The following is an 18813-nucleotide window of genomic DNA, read 5'->3' on the forward strand; positions in this document are numbered from 1 at the left end:
TTTAATCTCTTCAGCACTTTAAGCGCCTGAAGTCCCGGCCGCTCAAGCGCCTGCATCTGTCAAAGGACTCTTAAAGGCTTCCCCCGGTGTGAGGAGAGCCATTGAACACCATTTGTAACGGAGGAGAGGCTGGATGCACAGCAATCGGGGGGGGGGGGGGAAATAGAGCCTTTCCCTCTCTCTTTCCCAATCTGGGGAGACATAGGAAACCCTGGATATGTGTGTGTGTGTGTATTCATCTGTCAAAGGACTCTTAAAGGCTTCCCTCGGTGTGAGGAGAGCCATTGAACACCATTTGTAACGGAGGAGAGGCTGGATGCACAGCAATCGGGGGGGGGGGGGGAAATAGAGCCTTTCCCTCTCTCTTTCCCAATCTGGGGAGACATAGGAAACCCTGGATATGTGTGTGTGTGTGTATTCATCTGTCAAAGGACTCTTAAAGGCTTCCCTCGGTGTGAGGAGAGCCATTGAACACCATTTGTAACGGAGGAGAGGCTGGATGCACAGCAATCGAGGGGGGGGGGGAATAGAGCCTTTCCATCTCTCTTTCCCAAACGGAATCTGCCTTCTCCTCCTTGATCCCATTTTCCAACCCTGGAAAGAGAATCTTTGGGGAAGAGTGCTCCTTCCCTGGGCTGTCTGTAGAGCCATGAAGCGGTGATGATGTCCTGCAAAACCCATCCCATAGTTCCTCTGGAAAGAGCTTGGGTTCCCCAAATTCGCTTTGCCTGCAGCCTCCCCCAGCCTCTCTGGGGTCTTTCTTCCAAGGCAGCAGCCAAGCAGAAGTGCTTTGGGGAGGCAGTTTTCTCTCTCCCTCAACCATCCTTCCCCACGAATAATTACAGGACTCATGGGCACTTTAAGCACCTCCTCATTGGCTCTTCTATAAAAAACCACGAAATTTAAAAGTGACGTTATGATGACGTCGCTTTGATTGACAGACCCAAAATGGTGAGTGGGAACGAAATAAGGCTAAAACCGGTTTACATATACACCGTTTTATTTGAATAGGAACGAAAGCGGCTCACTTAAAGCGAATCAGTTGGTACATGAGAACGAAGAAAAAAAAGCGATTTGCAACGCGGGATAACACCCATTGTATTTTGAATCGGTTTAACCGATACCAGTGTATTAAACCGTTGTAAATCGCAAGTGAGAACACCCCCCTTGAGGATGGTGGAAGCTTGTCTTCTGCAGCGGACTCCCAGCGCTTGTTTTTCCACTAGTGAGAAGCCACAGCCGCCCAACTCACACTGCTTCCCACCGGCAGAAAATGAACCTGCGAAAAGCAGGTTCTTCTAAAGCCACAGCGTTGGTGTAACAAGTGCGCCACTGGCGCACTGGTTACGTAAGCACCACACAGCGCCATGCGAACATTGCACAGTCCTTACATAACAATGGCGCCGCTGTGTATGCAGGGTGCCACCATTGTTACACCCTCGTCACATGCTAAGGTTACGGGGCATGTGGCACTCTGCCCCAGGCAACCCTAGCATGTGGCGAGGGCATCGCAAAGGGCCTGTATGTACCAGGCCTAGGATACAAAGCAATGCATGCAAGCTCCAGGAAAAGAGATTCCAACTCAACATTAGGAGGAACTTTCTGACCGTAAGAGCTGTTCAACCATGGAAGACACTCGTTCCTCAGATATTTTGCTGGAGTCTCCTTCTTTGGAGGTCTTTAAACAGAGGCTGGATGGCCATCTGTCAGGGATGCTTTGATTTAGATTTCCTGCATGGCAGAATGGGCTTGGACTGGATCAGGGCCCTTGCGGTCTTTTCCAGCTGTAGGATTCTAACTCTGCCTTGAAGTGGGATTTATAGGAAGCATTAATGGGTCTGGCAGGCCACATTTGGCCCATGGGCCACACTGTGCCCACCCCTAATGTCCACTTCCTATCACTTCAGTCCCAACCACAGCCACTGCTTTTAGTGTGTGTGTGCATGTGCGTGTGCCTGTGTACACTGTATACCTTCTTTCACACAGACTCAGATTATGCTCCAAGCGCCTGATGAAAATCCATGCCGTGATGAAGCTGTCCTTGTATTTGCTCGCACCCTCCTAAATCTGTGGGTTGTTGCTTTTTCTCTAACAGATAAACATGGCTGGTCAGTCCAGCCCCATTTGGGAACTAGAACCAACATGCTTTCAGAAGTCCCTGAGACTTATAACAATAACAAACAAAAAGACAGAGAGAGAGAGAGAGAGTGCAAAGTGAATAAAGTACATTGGTAGATGATAAGAAAAAATTGCATTATTTAATGATTAACCTAAATTACTAGGAGGGGGAAAATATAAAACTGCCCATTGGTTAACTTTCCTGTCTATCCCTGTCTTTTGCAGTATGTGAAGCATACAGCTCATCTTCCCAGTCCTTGAATCTGGAACTATTTTCACCATTTAAACCTCTGGCTGCCAGGATGGAGCCTCTGGGGATGACCACCGTTTTCCTGATCATCTTCACTGCTTGCCTTGTTCTCTCTGCCATCTGGAAGAGCAAGGCTCCAGGGAAAGGGAAGCTGCCCCCCGGACCGACTCCTCTGCCCATCATTGGGAATGTGCTGCAGATGAGAATCAGCCACGCGGACCAGGCCCTCCAAATGGTCAGTGGAAGGACAAAGGAGAGTGTGTCCAAGAGGGCAGTGGGTGTTTCAGCAGGGAGAAATATAGGATCCAACACTTGGACAATAAAAATGAAATGCATAGAGATAGGACGGGGGGCACCTGGCTTAAGCAGATTTATATGTGTGAAAGGGATCTAGGAGTCCAAGTAGACCACAGGTTGAACTTCAGTCAATGGTGTGATGCGGCAGCTAAAAAGGCCAATGCAATTCAAGGCCACATCAATAGAATCATAGGTCTCTTCCAACTCTATGTTTCTATGTTTCTACTCATAGCTTGGGTAAAGGAGGTCATAAACATTTCACCTCTTCAGGGAAGGAGTGACTACAGAGGTCGTCCGAAGAGACCCTCCCTAGGCATGGGAGCATTTCTGCCCTATTGCAAATATCCCCATACTGAGCAAGGTGCTTCAGCCCATGATGACTGAGCAACATTCAAGGTTCTTCAAGGGAGGTTCTTCAAGTGAAATACGCAGCCTTGGAACGTGGTGGAGTCTCCTTCTTTGGAGGTTTTCAGACAGAGGCAGGATTGCCATCTATCATAGAGAAGACTTGGGTTATGTCTTCTCGCATGGCAGAAAGGGTTTGGGACTGGATGGCCCTTGGGGTCTCTTCCATCTCTATGGTTCCATGGTTCTATGAATTAAGGGATTCACCCACAAGTCCATGAAAATGTGGAGTATTCCAGATTCCATCTTCCCCTTACCTTCCATGAAACCATGGGTTGTTGTACCATGAGTGTTTCCATGCCATTTGGCTCTCCTTCTCCATATTGCCAGAGCCCCTTAGGGCTACAAGGCTGCTGGGCCAGTGCCTGGTTGTAGTCCACTGAGATGCAAAAATACTGAGCCTGGAGCTTGATGCGACAGAGAATCTGTGGTCTGATGGTTCATGGGTTCAGGTCCTTCCCCCTGAGGGACCTGCTGTGTAGTTTGGGGGTCCTCCTGGACAATTCTTTGTTACTGGAGACCCATGTGCTGCCATGACTTCCAGGGTCACCTTATATTGGTCTTCCTGGTCTGCCTGCTGTGGCCTTTCCTGAACAGAGATAGCCTTGCCAAAGTAATCCAGCAAGTTTGAGATTAGACTACTGCCCCATGGTGATCTCTGAGCAAGATCTCTGCTAGATCTTAATAGCCAAGAGGAGCAAGGATCACGTTTGCTTGTGTTTATGTCATGGGGGATGTTTATGATCTGTACAGAGGCCACAAACCCCACCCTCTCAATGGGGCAAAAATCAAAGTTCACAGAGGCTCCTGTGACTGAGGACTCACTGTCGGCCACCTTGAGTCCCTTTTCTGGGAAGAATCATAGAATCATAAGATCATAGAGTAGGAAAAAAACCCCAACGACCATCCAGTCCAACCCCCTCCTGCCATGCAGGAACTCTCAATCAAAGTACTCCCATTAACAGATGGCCATCCAGCCTCTGTTTCAAAACCTCCAAGGAAGGTCTGTAAAGAGAAGGCAAGCTTCTCTTCTTTTCCCCCTTAACACTGGGGCCAGAGCAAGCAGCAAGGCTGGTACTGGTACTGGCTTTGCTATCTCAAACTGTATTGAGGCGATAGACTAAGAACATTGTGGGAGGTCTGGAAGATTCTTTGATTAAGGGACAAGCATTTGTCACCGAACATGAGTTAGAAGCGAGGATTGAAGTTGTGCAGGGGAAAGGAAGGTATGGTGGTCAGAGAATGAAAGCTTGTTACAAAGGAAGACGGGATTCATGTTTGAATGCTATCCCGCCTTCAGTTCACTCTGTTCCCCAAAATGGATTGGAGAGCCTACCTGCCATGCCACAAAACCTTACCTTGCTGCTTTGCAATGGCAGGTCGGTCAAAAATAAGACTCATATCATCTATGACCTTCTCTTTGAAGAAGAGGCCGACCTGGCTTCTTTACTGAGACCTTGCTGGGAGAGGATAGTGCCATAACCAGGGCACAGGCCTCCCAGCCGGGTTCTCGGTCATTGAGCAGGTCAGGGGAAGTGGCCGAGGGGGCAGAGTGGCTCCGGCTCACAAAAACAACCTCACCTTGGCCAGGATACCTCTCCAGAAAATGGTCCACCTCGAGTGCATGTACTTAAATTAGGTGAATGCAACGGTCAGGAGTGCCTGCTATCAGCTTCGGCTGATACGCCAGCTGCACCCTTTCCTGGAAGTGAGGGACCTTGAGACTGTAGTACATGCGCAGGTAACCTCACACCCTGATTTCTGCAATAAACTCTGCATGGGGCTACCCTCGTTCTTGATCCAGAAACTTCAATTAGTTCAGAACATGGCAGCCAGACTGGTCTCTGGTACATCCAGAAGAGACCATATACTGTAACACCGATCCTAAGATCACTCCACTGGCTGCCCATCAGTTTCTGGGCCCAGTACAAGGTGTTGGTGATCACCTTTAAAGCCCTCAATGGCTTGGGTCCAATCTATCTTCAGGAACGCCTCCTTCCATATGATCCACACTTAGATCCTCTGGGAGGAATCTGTTATAGGCTTATAAAAGAAGGCTGTCCTCGATCTCTCAGAGGACCTTCTCAGCTGTTGCTCCCAGATTGTGGAATGGCCTTCCAGATGAGATCTGTCATATTACCACCCTAAACAGCTTTGAAAAAGCTATAAAGACGGATCTCTTCCAGCAGGCCTTCCCTGAATAGTTCTCCGGCCATCAGAAGGAAAATCTGACTGTTGAACTCTGACCTCACTATAGTCATCATTTATTGTTTATTATATTATCTTTAAGTATGTTTTAATTCTTACATTATTTAATTGTATTTTAAGAGGGGATTGGGGGATTTGGAGTGTATGTTTTTTTAATCTTTGTAAACTGGCCCAATTGCATCTTGTAGGGGGCGAGATATAAATAAATAATAAGTATTTATTATTATTAAGGGAGGAGACTCCCTCGTAATCTCCATTGAGGGAGTGTGCTCCTCCGTCAAACAGCCCTTACTGCCAAGATGTTCCTCCTCATGTTTCTGTTGCTCCAGAGAATTGGAGAAATGGAGGCAAGCACCAGGAAAACAAGCTTGCTCCCTCCTCAATATGACATCCCTTCAAATACTTAAACAGGGCTATCATCTCACCTCTTAACCGTATTGTCTACATGAACGGCCAGTGTGATGTAGTGGTCTGAGTGCTGGACTGTGACTCTAGAGACCAGGGTTCGATTCCTTGCTTGGCCATGAAACCCACTGGGTGACCTTCATTAAGTCACACTCTCTCAGCCTCAGAGGATGGTGATGGCAAACTCCCCCCTGATCAAACCTTGCCAAGAAACCCCCATGATAGATTCCCCTTAGGGTCGCCATAAGTTGGAAATGACTTGAAGGCACACAACAACCACAACAACAAATACGTAGAGCAGCAGATGCCGACCTGTGCTCTCCCATCATGCCTCCCTTTTCTCATCTGGTCCAGTGTTGTCCAAGTGATCACCTGCAATGTGCTTCTTTCTTTCTTTCCCTCCAGATGAGTGAGAAGTATGGCCCCGTGTTTACACTTCAGTTTGGAAAAGAGCGCATGGTGGTGCTCTATGGCTACGATGTCATCAAGGAAGCACTGATTGACCGGGGCAACGAATTTGCTGCCAGGGCGACATGGCCATTTGTGGAGAAATTCAACCTAGATAAAGGTATTCAGAGCGGCTTTCTTGCTGGCAGGCAAGGCAGACCCATTTGAGTATTTGAAGATTTGATTAATATGTTCTTTCTAGGAATCTAGAAATCCTCCAACAGCATTGACCATAGAGTTGTGTTGGAAGACCTAGAGATTCCAAGACAGAACACTTCCATAAGCATTTTTAGGTCCTCCAACACTCTATTAGGGCGATCTGTAGAGCCCCATAGAGATTCAGTCAAACATATGAAGCCTTACATACAGTCTTAATGCAATGAATGCAACGCCTGAGGGAGTTGGGTATCGGGGGCACTGCGCTCCAGTGGTTCCGTTCCTACCTCTTGGGTAGATTCCAGATGGTGCAGCTGGGGGAACGTGTGCTCCGATAAGAGGGCCCTTACATCTGGTGTCCCTCAAGGAGCCATTCTGTCCCCCATGCTATTTAACATTTACATGAAACCACTGGGAGAGATTATCCGGAGACACGGGGCGCAGTGTTATCAGTACGCTGATGACACCCAAATATGTTTCTCTGTGTCTCCGACTGCAGCAGTGACCAGGGATGGCATCTCTCCTCTAGATGCCTGTCTGGAGTCAGTAATGGGCTGGATGAGTGAAAACAGACTCAGTTTGAATCCAGAGAAAACGGAAGTACTGGTGATAGGTTCCCTGGGTCCGGGCGGTGAGATTTGCCATCCGGTCCTGAATGGGGTCACACTCCCCTTGAAGGACTCGGTTCGCAGCTTGGGAGTGCTCCTGGACTCGTTGCTCCAGCTGTCATCTCAGGTGGATGCGGTGGTCAGGAGCGCTTGTTATCAGCTTCGGCTGATACGCCAGCTGCGTCCCTACCTGGGCCGGAGGAACCTTGAAACTGTAGTACATGCTCTGGTAACCTCTCGATTGGATTTCTGTAACACACTCTACATGGGGCAACCCTTGTACTAAACCCGGAAGCTACAGTTAGTGCAAAATATGGCAGTGAGATTGGTCGCTGGGTGTTCCAGATCAGATCATATTACACCAATCCTGAAAGATCTTCATTGGCTGCCTATGTGCTTCCGAGCCCAATACAAGGTGTTGGTTATGACCTATAAAGCCCTAAATGGCTTGGGCCCAGGGTACTTGGAGGACCGCCTCTCCCCATATAATCCGCCCCACTCACTCAGGCCAGCAGGGAAGAATCTGCTAGAGGTCCCAACTGTACATTATGCAAGGACCTCGCAACGGGCCTTTTCCATCTCGGCCCCAAGATTATGGAACAATCTTCCAGATGAGCTCCGCTCCACCACATCTTTAGAGACTTTTAAGAAGAACCTTAAGACCTTCTTCTTTTCTCAAGCCTTTCCCCCATGAGATGTCCCTTTATGTTTCACCCCCTCGGTTTGATGACCTTGTGATGTTTATGGATTCCCCCACTTAGCTGAACCTGTTGCTTTTATTGTTATTGTGACTGTTTTTAGATACTGTTTTAATTGTTTTTATCTTGATGTTTTTTTACTTAAACTTGTACGCCGCTTTGATCAAAAATTGGAAAAGCGGGATATAAATAAACTATTTATTATTTATTATTATTAATGTGCCTAGGCACTGAAAGTTTGTGTTAATCCTCAAGGGGAATATATCTAGTGTTCTTGAAAATAAGACTATTCTCCCCTATATAAACAACCTGAGATTCCAAGGCCTAAGAGTGCATAAGTGGGACTCAGCAAAGACCCCTCACTCCCACAGTCAAAAGAGATACTGGTGGCAAACCTGTTTTGCTCTTCCCTCAGACCACAACCCACCCAGCTTCCATCACAGTTGCTCCTTTCCCTTGTTCCAGGGATCATCTTCAGCAATGGGGAGAGATGGAAGCAGCTCCGACGTTTTGCCCTGACCACCCTCCGCAACTTTGGGATGGGGAAGAAAAGCATCGAGGAGAGGATCCAGGACGAAGCCCAGCATCTCCTGGAGAAGCTGCAGGACACAAAAGGTAGGTAGATTGTGTCCATCATCCCCATGGGCTTTTTCCTCTGACTTTCCAGGAGATTCCTCCCAGCCTATCTTGGTAAAAGGCCCCAAATTCAAACTCTTGCATGCATCTACATGCTGGGGTCCTTCTAGGTACATGGCCACCCTTCCACGAGGGTCAGGATCCTGCTTGCTGTTCAGGTGGCCTGTCCAAGGCCTGGGATTTCCCATCGAGAAGCCAAAGTGTCTATTCCTTGGTCCGGTTGGGGAGGCTTGGGCTACAGAGGTCCAGTTGTCCTAAGTCTCACAGAGCTGGAGGAGACCTGGGCAGGTGTGGCTTTCCTTTAAAGCAAATTGCAGTTTGGCTTATGTGACTGTCGTTCTCATTTGAAACGGGTCCAGTCCTACTGTGATTGATTTCTGTTGCGATAAAGAGAGGCAAACGCAAAAAAACCCATTTTTCCCGGACACTAGTTTTCTAGGGGTTCCTTTGAAAGAATCTATTCCTAAGCGTGTTCGACAATTGGGAATGACGGATCTGAATCGCATCATTCTGGATGGAGAGACTAATGGCAGAGGGATGTTTACCATCCCTCCTCAGTTTTTGGGAGACCCACCATTCTCCCTGCCTCTCAGAGCTGCCTTTGTGTTTGTGGTGTGACCTATGGACACATGATTTTATTATTTTTAAAAAATGAATAGAAGATTCAATTCATTGATTTTGCAACTACTTGCAATTACTCAAGTGGCAAGCTGGGCAATCGGGCCGACGGCAGCTCAGTGAGGCAAGTAGTTACAAAACCAATGAATCGAATCTTATATCAATTTATTTTAATATAATATATATATATATATATATATATATAGTTCACAAGCCAGGGTGCCTGAGCTGCCTCTTACGTCACTGATGACATACAGATCACACAGATGATTGGCATGCATTTTGAAGTGGCGCAAACTATTGGGGATGACAATCGTGCCAAAAAAAGAAGCAATTACATAGGGATAGTGAAAATAGAGGGAACAATGTGTTGGCATCCCTTCACTGGCTCCCCCTCCCTTTCCACATTCAGTATAAGCTCCTGCTGTCGACGTTTAAAGCCCTCCATGGACTGGCCCTCCTTACTTATCAGACCTTCTTTCTCCTCACCTTCCCACCAGGGCCCTCCGTTCCAGCAGTCAAGGTCTGCTGTCTCAGCCCAGGATTTCCTCTGCCCCATCTCGGATTTGCCCCTTTTCACTCACTGCCCCTCACTCCTGGAACCTTCTTCCCCCGCGAGACACAAGAGCCATCACTTCTTTAACCAGCTTCAAAACGGAGTTGAAAACCATCCTGTTCAGAGAAGCCTTCCCAGGTATTGCATAATTGTCACTTGCTCTCTGGTGTTCTTTTGGTGCCTGTTTATCGATCCATTTCCTGTCTTGCTATGTATTGTATATGCATTATCCTACTTGAGAGTATGTATTTTCCCTGGATGAAGATTAACCATCCATGATGAAGCCAAGCCCTCCCTCCAGTCCATCTGCCTTGGTCCAGGCCTCTGAGGCAGAGAGGAACTGCTGGACCTCTGACCCTTTCCCTCCACCACTCCCTTCTTCTCCTTCTGTGTCATGTCTTTTTAGATTGTAAGCCCGAGGGCAGGGAACCATCTAACTAAAAAGATTGCATGTACAGTGCTGTGTAAATTTACAGCGCTTCATAAATAAAGGTTAATAATAATAATAATAATAATAATAATAACAATGGACCTTTTGGAATTGATTTACCAACACGGAGAGAAGGCGAATCCCAAACCAGTTTAAATCTAAGTGGGAATGAGCCCCAAGTCTGGTTCTGGTTCTGGTGGGAGGATACAGGTCATGGCTGAGAGGACCAGCAATGTTGTGACTACCAGAGCCTACATAGAACTGAAGCTAGTATAGAGTTGGAAAGGGTGCTTGACCCCAATCAACCCCAAATGCAGGAGTCCATATGGAAGATTTAAGGCCTTCCAGTAGATGGGAGTGTTTTGCCCACTGCCTGCAACGCATGGAAGGAATGGCCCTTTTCTTGCCCAGCGAAGGCTAACACAACTAAGAGATGCAGAATGAAGGTTCCCAGACTGGGTCAGACTGTGGTCACCTAATACCTGGACTGAGTCAAGGCTATTCCTTTTTTTGTCCTTCCAGGGAAGCCGTTCGACCCAACCTTCTTGTTGACCTGCGCTACCTCCAATGTCATCTGCTCCATTGTCTTTGGAAAGCGCTATGAGTACGATGACAAGAGGTTTCAAGACATGATGGTCCTAATGAATGAGAACTCTGAGCTTTTTAACTCTACCTGGGGCCAGGTAAGGCCATTTCCCTCGTGGTCTGCTCTGTGAACATATTCATTTATGTTGGATATTCTGCACATGCGCATGCCACTGGTATGGGAGGGATGGAAACGGGCACATCTCTGCCCTCTGGAGTTTACCACCTAAAGTTAGCCAATGGAAGAAAAACAGGAGAAGGAGATGCAATGAACCCCCAGAAACAGGTGTTTTATATTGTATGAAAATATTAAGTTTTTATAATATTTTATAAAAATCCCCCAAAGGAATTCTGTGTCCAGAAAGGAATGGACTTTGCTCAGTTTCTTGTTTTCTGCTTTCCTTTTTATTTTATTTTGATTTAATTGGTGTAGTGGTTTGAGTGCTAGGGCTATGAGTCTGGAGGCCAGGGTTTGAATCCCAGTTTGGCCATGAAACCCACTGGGTGACCTTCAGCAAGTCACACTCTCTCAACCTTAGAAGTTGGCAATGGCAAACCCCCTCTGAAGAAACTTACCCAAAAATACATGTGATAAGTTCACCTTATGGTTATCACAAGTCCAAAATGACATGAATAAAAACAAAACACACACACACAACCAAATCAAACTCTTGCCCAGGGTTGGAATGAATGACTGGTGTCCTGTTAGAGACATTTACAGTGCCTGTTTTGGGCCCTGCAGGGGCTGGCATTCCCATCCACCTTCTGCAATGCCCAGGGGCTGCACCTGGTTTACTGCAAAGCCCCTGTGGCCGCCATTCACACACAATGCTTCTTCTGTGTCTCCGGGGAAGCAGGCGAGATTGGAGACGTGTCTGGCTATGTTCCCACAGGCGGATGCAAAATGATGGCATTAGCGCAGAGCACCCAGAGGATCTCTCCACTTCTGTAATCATTTTGCATGGTTACAGTTTGGATCATTTACAAAATCCTTACATGTACAGGAGCAAACATCTGAGGCTTTTTAGCCCTTTGAATGTGAAACAGGCAAAGAGGCAGGAAGATAGATTGCCTGAATTTTCTTTCCTTATCACTGGAGGATGAGTGTTTGTAATATGGAAAAAAATGTGTAGCCAAATCTTTGTAGGGTAATTTTACTTAGCTCAAATCGAGAAGGGGTCTGCTACAAGGACCATGAGGAACTGTCTCCCAGCTGTATACCAAGGGACTGGTGGATCGAAGAAATGATGCAGAGGCAGACTTCTTTGATTAAGTATATTTTTATTTAAAAGGGAAAAATCACACAGCAATTCACTATCACACACTCATTCATTCAAGGCTCAGTTAATCAGGAGTTAGCTTGGGATAGGTTTGCAGCAGCACTGTGGGTGATACTTACTATAGATGGAGGTGAAGTAGGGTGAGACAACGCTGTTCTGAAAGCATTGGTTGAATGCAAGTGCCGGAGCTAGGCTAGAGACCACAGTGACACAGAGTCCCCATGAACCCCAAACTGGTCCACTGAGGGGAGATTTCCAGGGGGTTTTAAGGGCTAAAACTAGCCCCAGGGCAAAAGTGTCAGACTGTAATCTGGTCTGGCGAGATTCAAGGGAAACGGGAAGGGAGTTAAGTTGGCAGCCAGCTCATCAGGTGAGACATCTAGGCAATCATTGCCCATTCTTCTTCTGAGACAATGATGATCCCATTAGTGACTCCACAACTACCTGTGGGACTTGTCCAAGGCGTATTGTCCCCCAAAGGTCCCATGAGGTTGACCTCACCTGGATGTAGTGCATACATGTCCCATCACCCTGGGGATTATGGCATACTGCACGGCAGGGTTCGTCTGAGGTCATGTGGAATACCACACACACACCAACATTCAGAAAAATGTACTATGGCTAACATATGACCAAGTAAAATATAATAATAATATAATAATAATAAAAAATTATTTCTAGCCCGCCCAATCACAAAGAATCCAGGTGGGTTACAACAATAAAATACATCAATTACAATAGAGTTAAAAATCAAACCCTAGACCTACTGCCCCCCCCCATTCCCAGTACTAAAACAGAATTAAACAATAATAGTATTAAAAAAACATTAAAAAATATCATGCTCCCTTAGCATTTTCCTGTCAGAGGTTGCATGGTAAGTCTGTGATGACCTGTGGCTCAGCTTTGGCTAGATCTGCTGGACTGTTACCCTGAGCTTAGCCATACAGGATAGCAGCCAATACTTGTAATTACTCACTTTCCCTAAGAAGAAAGTGGATTATTATTTTCAAGTTATTATCCTCTCCATTGCATTCGTTCTTACTTGTTTTCCCTCTTGGACCATTATTTCAAGAAGCACCTAGTTGAGAATATTTGTCTGAAGAGAAATACTCATGATTTTTCCATATTAGAAAGAGACAAAGAGAACTTTGTATCTTGCGCAGAAAACTCTGTTCCTTGTGCAGAAGACACACTTATGTTAATAGAGACCACATTTTTCTGTGCAAAAGCACTGAGACACATTTCTGCACAGAGGCTGAAGCAGAAATTGCGCAGAGAGCTTTCTGTTTTCCACAAAGCTAGGAGAAGATTGTTGCAAAGCTTTGTCCATGTCTGCACCAACATTTCCATCAATGAAGTCCTCTTAATGGAGGGCTGGCTGACATTATCCAAGACAAGGCCCAGTATCCAGGTTCCTTCTCTTCCCACCCTTCTTTTCTCAAGTTTCACAATGGCTTCCTTGCTGCTTCAGCAGACCCTACTCTTTTGTGGATGCAGACTCTTTTCTCTGAAGGAGGAGCCCAATTCACTTCCAGGTGCCCACAGAAGAGCGAGTATGGTAGAAACTGGGTGACATATGCCTATCTTATACCTTTTCTTCCAGCTTGCCTTTACCTTCCCTACCTTGATGGAATACATCCCTGGACCTCACCACCGCATAGTCCCTGGCATCATCAGAAGCAAAGAGTTTGTCTTAGAGGAAGCCAAGGAGCACCGGGCCACGCTGGACCCCAGCTCCCCTCGGGATTTCATTGACTGCTTCTATATCAAAATGGACCAGGTGAGACAGAGAATCAGGACAAGATTTTTGGGACTGAACTATCCCCAGCCCTCAAACACCAGTGGCCCCAATGGCTGTAGGCGAGGCAAATTTGCTCTTGCACCTTTGCACCTCTCTCTAGATAATTACTTGAAATGGCTTCTGCTGCTGCACTTTGCTTGTAGAGGTGCATCATGTATCTCATAGACATTTCATAGCCTAGGGGAATTGCCTTCCATAGACAAGGAGAAACACAAGAAATGGTGCACAATGAATCCATGGGGAAGAGGAGGATTGTTAACAAAATGGCTGCAATAGGCAATTCTTACATTTCTATGACCATAATTCACATTGCCAGGAAAAACACAACAATGTGCCTTCATTCGACATGGAGAACCTGGCCTTCTGCTCGCTAGACTTGTTTAATGCAGGAACAGAAACAACCAGCACAACTCTAAGATACGGACTCTTGATCCTCCAGAAATACCCAGAAATAGAAGGTAAGAAAGGTACAGATGCCCAGGCCAGCTGCTTAAATCCCTGCTATGGAGATGTAGCAGGTAAAGTGGCACAAAACCCACGGAAAGACAAGCTATCATTGTCCATGGGGTCTGGTGGCGGCAAGGAAGCAAATTAAATGGGGAATCCTAGTACTAATGGCCCAAAAGAGGACCAAAAACCATCCACCAAAACGGCTGCCCAAAAGCAACACATTGGAGAGTATTCAAGACACTCAGGCAACAGTCGCTCAAATGCAGACATCTACAAGTTCTCTTTCAAACAGTATTGATAGACTTTCATATTGCCCCTGAAAGATACTTTGGACTGAAGTGTCTGGGTCCATAAAAAACAATCCTCTGGTGACGTGCTGCTTTTTATTTCTGTTAGGTATCTCTCTTTTGGTGGCCATTGATGTAAAATATGGAAACTGGTGGGTTACTAAGTGGGGAAAAATGCACAGTGATGTGGGATCTAAACCTTCCCAAGGCATTTCTTGTGGCTTTGAAGTGGGGCAAACCCTCCTTGCAGTTTGCATGACTTCCTTGATGTTTCCTGAACTTTTGTGTTCATCCTCATCCATCTCGCCGCAGAGAAAGTCCAGGAAGAGATTGACCGGGTGGTTGGCCGCTCACGGAGTCCTTGCATGGCGGACCGCGGACAGATGCCTTACACGGACGCCGTCATCCATGAGATCCAGAGGTTCATCTCTCTCATCCCAGTCAGTGTCCCTCATGCAGTGGACAAGGACACACCATTCAGAGGATATGTCATCCCAAAAGTGAGTTCGGCCCTTCAAGAACAATGGCTGCCCCCATAAACTGAATGGTACTTCAAAAACACTGGCAAATAGTTAAGTACCATTCAGGCATGGAGAGAGCCAGCATGGCACAATGGTTGGAATGTGGGACTATGGCTCAGGAGACCAGGGTTCAATTCATGACTTGATCATGAAACCCATGGGTGACTTTGGGCAAGTCACACTTTCTCAGCCTCAGAGGAAGGCAATGGCAACCCTCCTCTGAACAAATCTTGCCAAGACAACCCCATGACAGGTCCACCTTAGCTTCACCATAAGTCAGAAACAACTTGAAACACAACAACAACAAGCAACAAATTCAACGGTTATACTTGTGAAGCTTAACTTATACAAGTGGGCAGTGATTTCATACATTGCCAAAAAAAAGTACAGTGGCATGTTTAAGGAAACTCATGAGAACCTATGACACCAAAAGGATTCCAGTTATGGAGCCCTTCTCTGGTGGCAGGGAAGGTCACTCATGTGTAGATGCCCTGTCTCTGATTTCCTTCATATTTTGAGATATGGCCTCATTTCACATGAGAATCTCATGAATTTCAAAGCCATAAAACTGAAAGGGGCCCTGGGAGGCGTTGTTACATTTGACATTAATTAGGAATAAAAATCCAGCTGCAAAATTTGTCTCAATTAAGTTGGGAGCTCATTTTATCTAGTCAAGTAAATCTATTCAATTTAACCACCATCCAATTCCCCAAATCCAGGCACCACCCCCAAACTCCAAAGTCTATATAATTCCATTACTCCATTTGAGTCATGTCACAAAATATCTGTTCTCTCTACAGGGCACCACAATAATTCCTGTTCTGACCTCAGTGCTGCACGATAGCAAGGAATTCTCCAGCCCCAAAAGGTTTGATCCCCAACATTTCCTGAATGAAGACGGGACCTTCAGGAACAGTGACTACTTTATGCCATTTTCGGCAGGTAAAATGGTCGCTCCCCACTAATGGGCATCATCCTTGGGAAGGACAGCGTTGAGCAGTTCTTGCTGGTTGTCTTAACTGATGGGGCAATGGGTCAGTGGTCCAACTGGTTGTAGCCCTCACTGGACCCTCATGGGGCCATGGCATGTAACTCACAAAAGCCCCACCCCCTCAGCAACAAGCATATTCTCAAACCATCTGCCTCAAGAGTTTTTTAAACACTCACCACTCAAAATGGCTGCCCAGAAACTGTTCTCGTTCTCCTCTCTGGCAGCGACTAACCTGGAAAGGTTCTAAGAGGAGTTATACAGAACTAGTCTCTTAGCTCCACCCCAAGTGACTCACAGATGTGACTCACAGAAGCTCCACCCCCTCAGCAACAAGCACACTCTCCAAAGAGTTTTAAAAAGAAAAAATCAAACACTCACCAATCAAAATGGCTGCCCAGCTACTTCTCTCCTTCTCCTCTCTGTGGCAGGAACTGCTCTGGAAAGGCTCTGGGAGGAGTTATATAGAGCTAATCTGATAGCTCCGCCCCTAGTGACTCACAGATGTGACTCACAAAAGCTCCACCCCCTCAGCAACAAGCACACTCTCTCAAGAGTTTTAAAAGGAAAAAAAATCAGTCACCCACTCAAAATGGCTTCTCAGAAACTCATCTCCTTCTTCTCTGTGGCAGGGACTGCTAGGATATCATGTCATATAATGTCAAGGTAATGCATGAGATGCAGAGGCTCAAATGGTTAAAACGCCAATTCTGATGATCGGACGATCAGACAGTTGGCAGTTCAAGGCCGAAGAGCCGCATGATGGGAAGAGCTCCCATCCCTAGTCCCAGCTTCTGCCAACCTAGCTGTTCGAAAGCATGCAAATGCAATTAGTTAAATAGGTACAATCCGGTGGGAAAGTAAGCATCATTCAGTGGGATCATGCTGGCCACATGATCACAGAGTAGTCTCTGACAACGCTGGCTCTTCGGCTTAAAATAGAGATGAGATTGTAAATATGAGAGCAGGGTATTGTCTAATTAACGATTTGTGAGCCACTCGGGGAGCCTTTGTGGAAGAAGAGTGGGGTATAACTACTCTAATTGAATAAAAAAATACTTCCCTTACTCTGTATCTCCTTCACAGCCTTCCTCTTCTCTTCCCTTCCTTCTTGGGTCTCCTTGCAGGCAAGCGGATCTGCGCAGGAGAAGGCTTGGCCCGCATGGAGCTCTTCCTGTTCTTGACCTCCATCCTCCAGAACTTCAAGCTGAAGCCTCTCATGGACCCCAAGGAGATCGACATTACACCTCGAGTGAGCAGCATGAACAATGTCCCCGTATCCTATCGGGTCTGTGTCATCCCTCGCTGAAGGGGTCATCTTAGGAGAAGAGGTGCTTTGGCCAAAGGGGTGATGTCCAGAGAAGCTCCACCTTGGCTTTGGTTTTAGAAGATCATCCTAGGCTTATTTAATCAACTCCTTCCTTTCCTCTCAAGAAGTCTCAAAGGTGCTCCAAGATCCCTCTGCATCCTGATCAAGGTTAACATAGCTACGTCTCTGAATTCGAACACTTGGACTTTTTGGTTTGGTTTCCTATCAATTACTTTTCAGGCCTCTTTTCTGGGTCCTTGAGATCTTGCTCCTCAAAACCCAATGCAGGAAGAGATCTATTATTATACTACCTAAAGCCTGTAACTGAAAAACCCTATGGAAATGTCCTGGCTAAAAATGATATTGTTGCCATTGCCACTAGTGCCTATGCCTTCCAATGCTGTGTATGCCCTTATGAGATTTGGGCCATCCATGACTAGTGTCCCTCAAGGTGATCTAGAGATCATGGTCAACATAGACCCAGTCTGGAGAATGCTGGGGTTCAATAGGAAAGGAATGAATGTTAGAACCCATATTGGGAACCCATATTGATTGTTCTAATGCAGACTAGTTGGGTAGTCACTAGAATCATAGAAGATGGAAGAGACCCCAAAGGCCCTGATCCAGTCCAACCCCATTCTGCCATGCAGGAACTCCCAATCAAAGCACTCCCATTGAAAGATGGTCATCCAGCGTCTGTTTAAAGAGCTCCAAAGAAGGAGACTCCAGCAAGCTCCATTGAGGGAGTGTTTTCCATTGTCGAACAGCCCTTACTGTCAGGACATTCCTTTTGGCAAAGCCTGGACCTCAAGGGTAGAAATCCTGAGCCCTCCCAGATGTTGTTGAAGTGCACCTGCCATCACTCCTATGGACAGCATAACTCATGGTGAGTTGCAGTTCAATGACACTGGACCACTGTAAGGAAACCTTGAGGTCTCCAGAGGTCTAGAACTGGGGCAGATACACCTGTTTTGGTTAGCGATGGGTGACAGATCTGCTCTCTCCATGTCACATTTTTGCACACTATGTGCGTGAGTGGGTTTTTCCTGGAGAGTCCTTGCAACAGATATGCCAACCTCATAGATTCTGCTTGCTGTCAAAAGTGCTGCCATCCCTCTATCTAACAAAAAAGGGTTTAGCAGTGACATTGCCACAAAGACACTGCAAACTAAGTGCGGCATTTGCCACCAGCCATGTCCAGACAGCCAAGAAACCAAATTTCCATTTTTTCTTGGGTATGCAATGCACATTGGCCTATTGATTATTTGCAAATTAAATGATCTAAATTACTGATTTTGACTGTTTTTAAATTGATTTTATTGTACACCACCCTGAAATCTTTAGATGGGGGTGAAGGTGATAGACATATGGAAATAAACAAATATAAATTGCTAAATAAATAAATAGCCCATTTGAAATATAATCCCATCAGACTGGCAGAGGGCAAACGTTGTCCCCATCTTTTAAAAGGGGAAGAAAGAGGATCCCAACAATTATCGTCCAGTTAGTCTGACCTCAATCCCAGGAAAGATTCTGGAGCAGATCATTAAACAGAGAGTCTGTGAACATCTAGAAGGCAATGCCTGTTAAGGAAAAAGCAGCATGGGATATACAGTGATTGAAATAAAACATGTATGTGACTCAGCAGAAGCAAATTCAGAACCACACAGGTGTAAAAGGTAATACAATTAACAAGTCCTGTATGCCAAGGACAGAAATGTAAAGTGGTTAATTGAACACACCTGAGAATTGTTAAGTGG

The 18813-nt window shown here is 46.2% G+C and overlaps 1 protein-coding gene across 3 annotated transcripts; it reads left to right on the top strand.

Annotated features, from left to right (window-relative positions):
- Positions 1–2420: 2420 nt before the first annotated feature.
- LOC149315349 (cytochrome P450 2C19-like) lies at positions 2421–18414 on the top strand. 3 transcript variants are annotated; one of them, XM_089522994.1, is made up of 9 exons: positions 2421–2603; positions 6089–6251; positions 8058–8207; positions 10355–10515; positions 13301–13477; positions 13815–13956; positions 14548–14735; positions 15557–15698; positions 16872–18414. In XM_089522994.1, exons 1-9 carry the CDS (start codon positions 2421–2423, stop codon positions 17051–17053), a joined length of 1488 nt encoding a protein of 495 aa, XP_089379120.1. In that variant the 3' UTR covers positions 17054–18414. The 3 variants fall into 3 exon arrangements, with proteins under 3 accessions (XP_089379120.1, XP_089379121.1, XP_089379122.1); XM_089522995.1 differs by having other exon boundaries at positions 6089–6250; positions 8051–8207; XM_089522996.1 differs by lacking the exon at positions 13301–13477.
- Positions 18415–18813: the final 399 nt, after the last annotated feature.

The sequence above is a fragment of the Sceloporus occidentalis genome, unplaced genomic scaffold (assembly GCF_023333645.1).
Source record: "Sceloporus occidentalis isolate IW3139 unplaced genomic scaffold, rSceOcc1.0.p SCAF_4, whole genome shotgun sequence".
Taxonomy (NCBI): domain Eukaryota; kingdom Metazoa; phylum Chordata; class Lepidosauria; order Squamata; family Phrynosomatidae; genus Sceloporus; species Sceloporus occidentalis.

Excerpts from the sequence above, each read along its gene's own strand:
- LOC149315349 (XM_089522995.1), top strand. The coding sequence starts at position 2,421 with ATGGAGCCTCTGGGGATGACCACCGTTTTCCTGATCATCTTCACTGCT. Across the intron at positions 2,604-6,088 it reads CGGACCAGGCCCTCCAAATG|ATGAGTGAGAAGTATGGCCC; the intron begins GTCAGTGGAAGG and ends CTTTCCCTCCAG. Across the intron at positions 8,208-10,354 it reads GAAGCTGCAGGACACAAAAG|GGAAGCCGTTCGACCCAACC; the intron begins GTAGGTAGATTG and ends TTGTCCTTCCAG.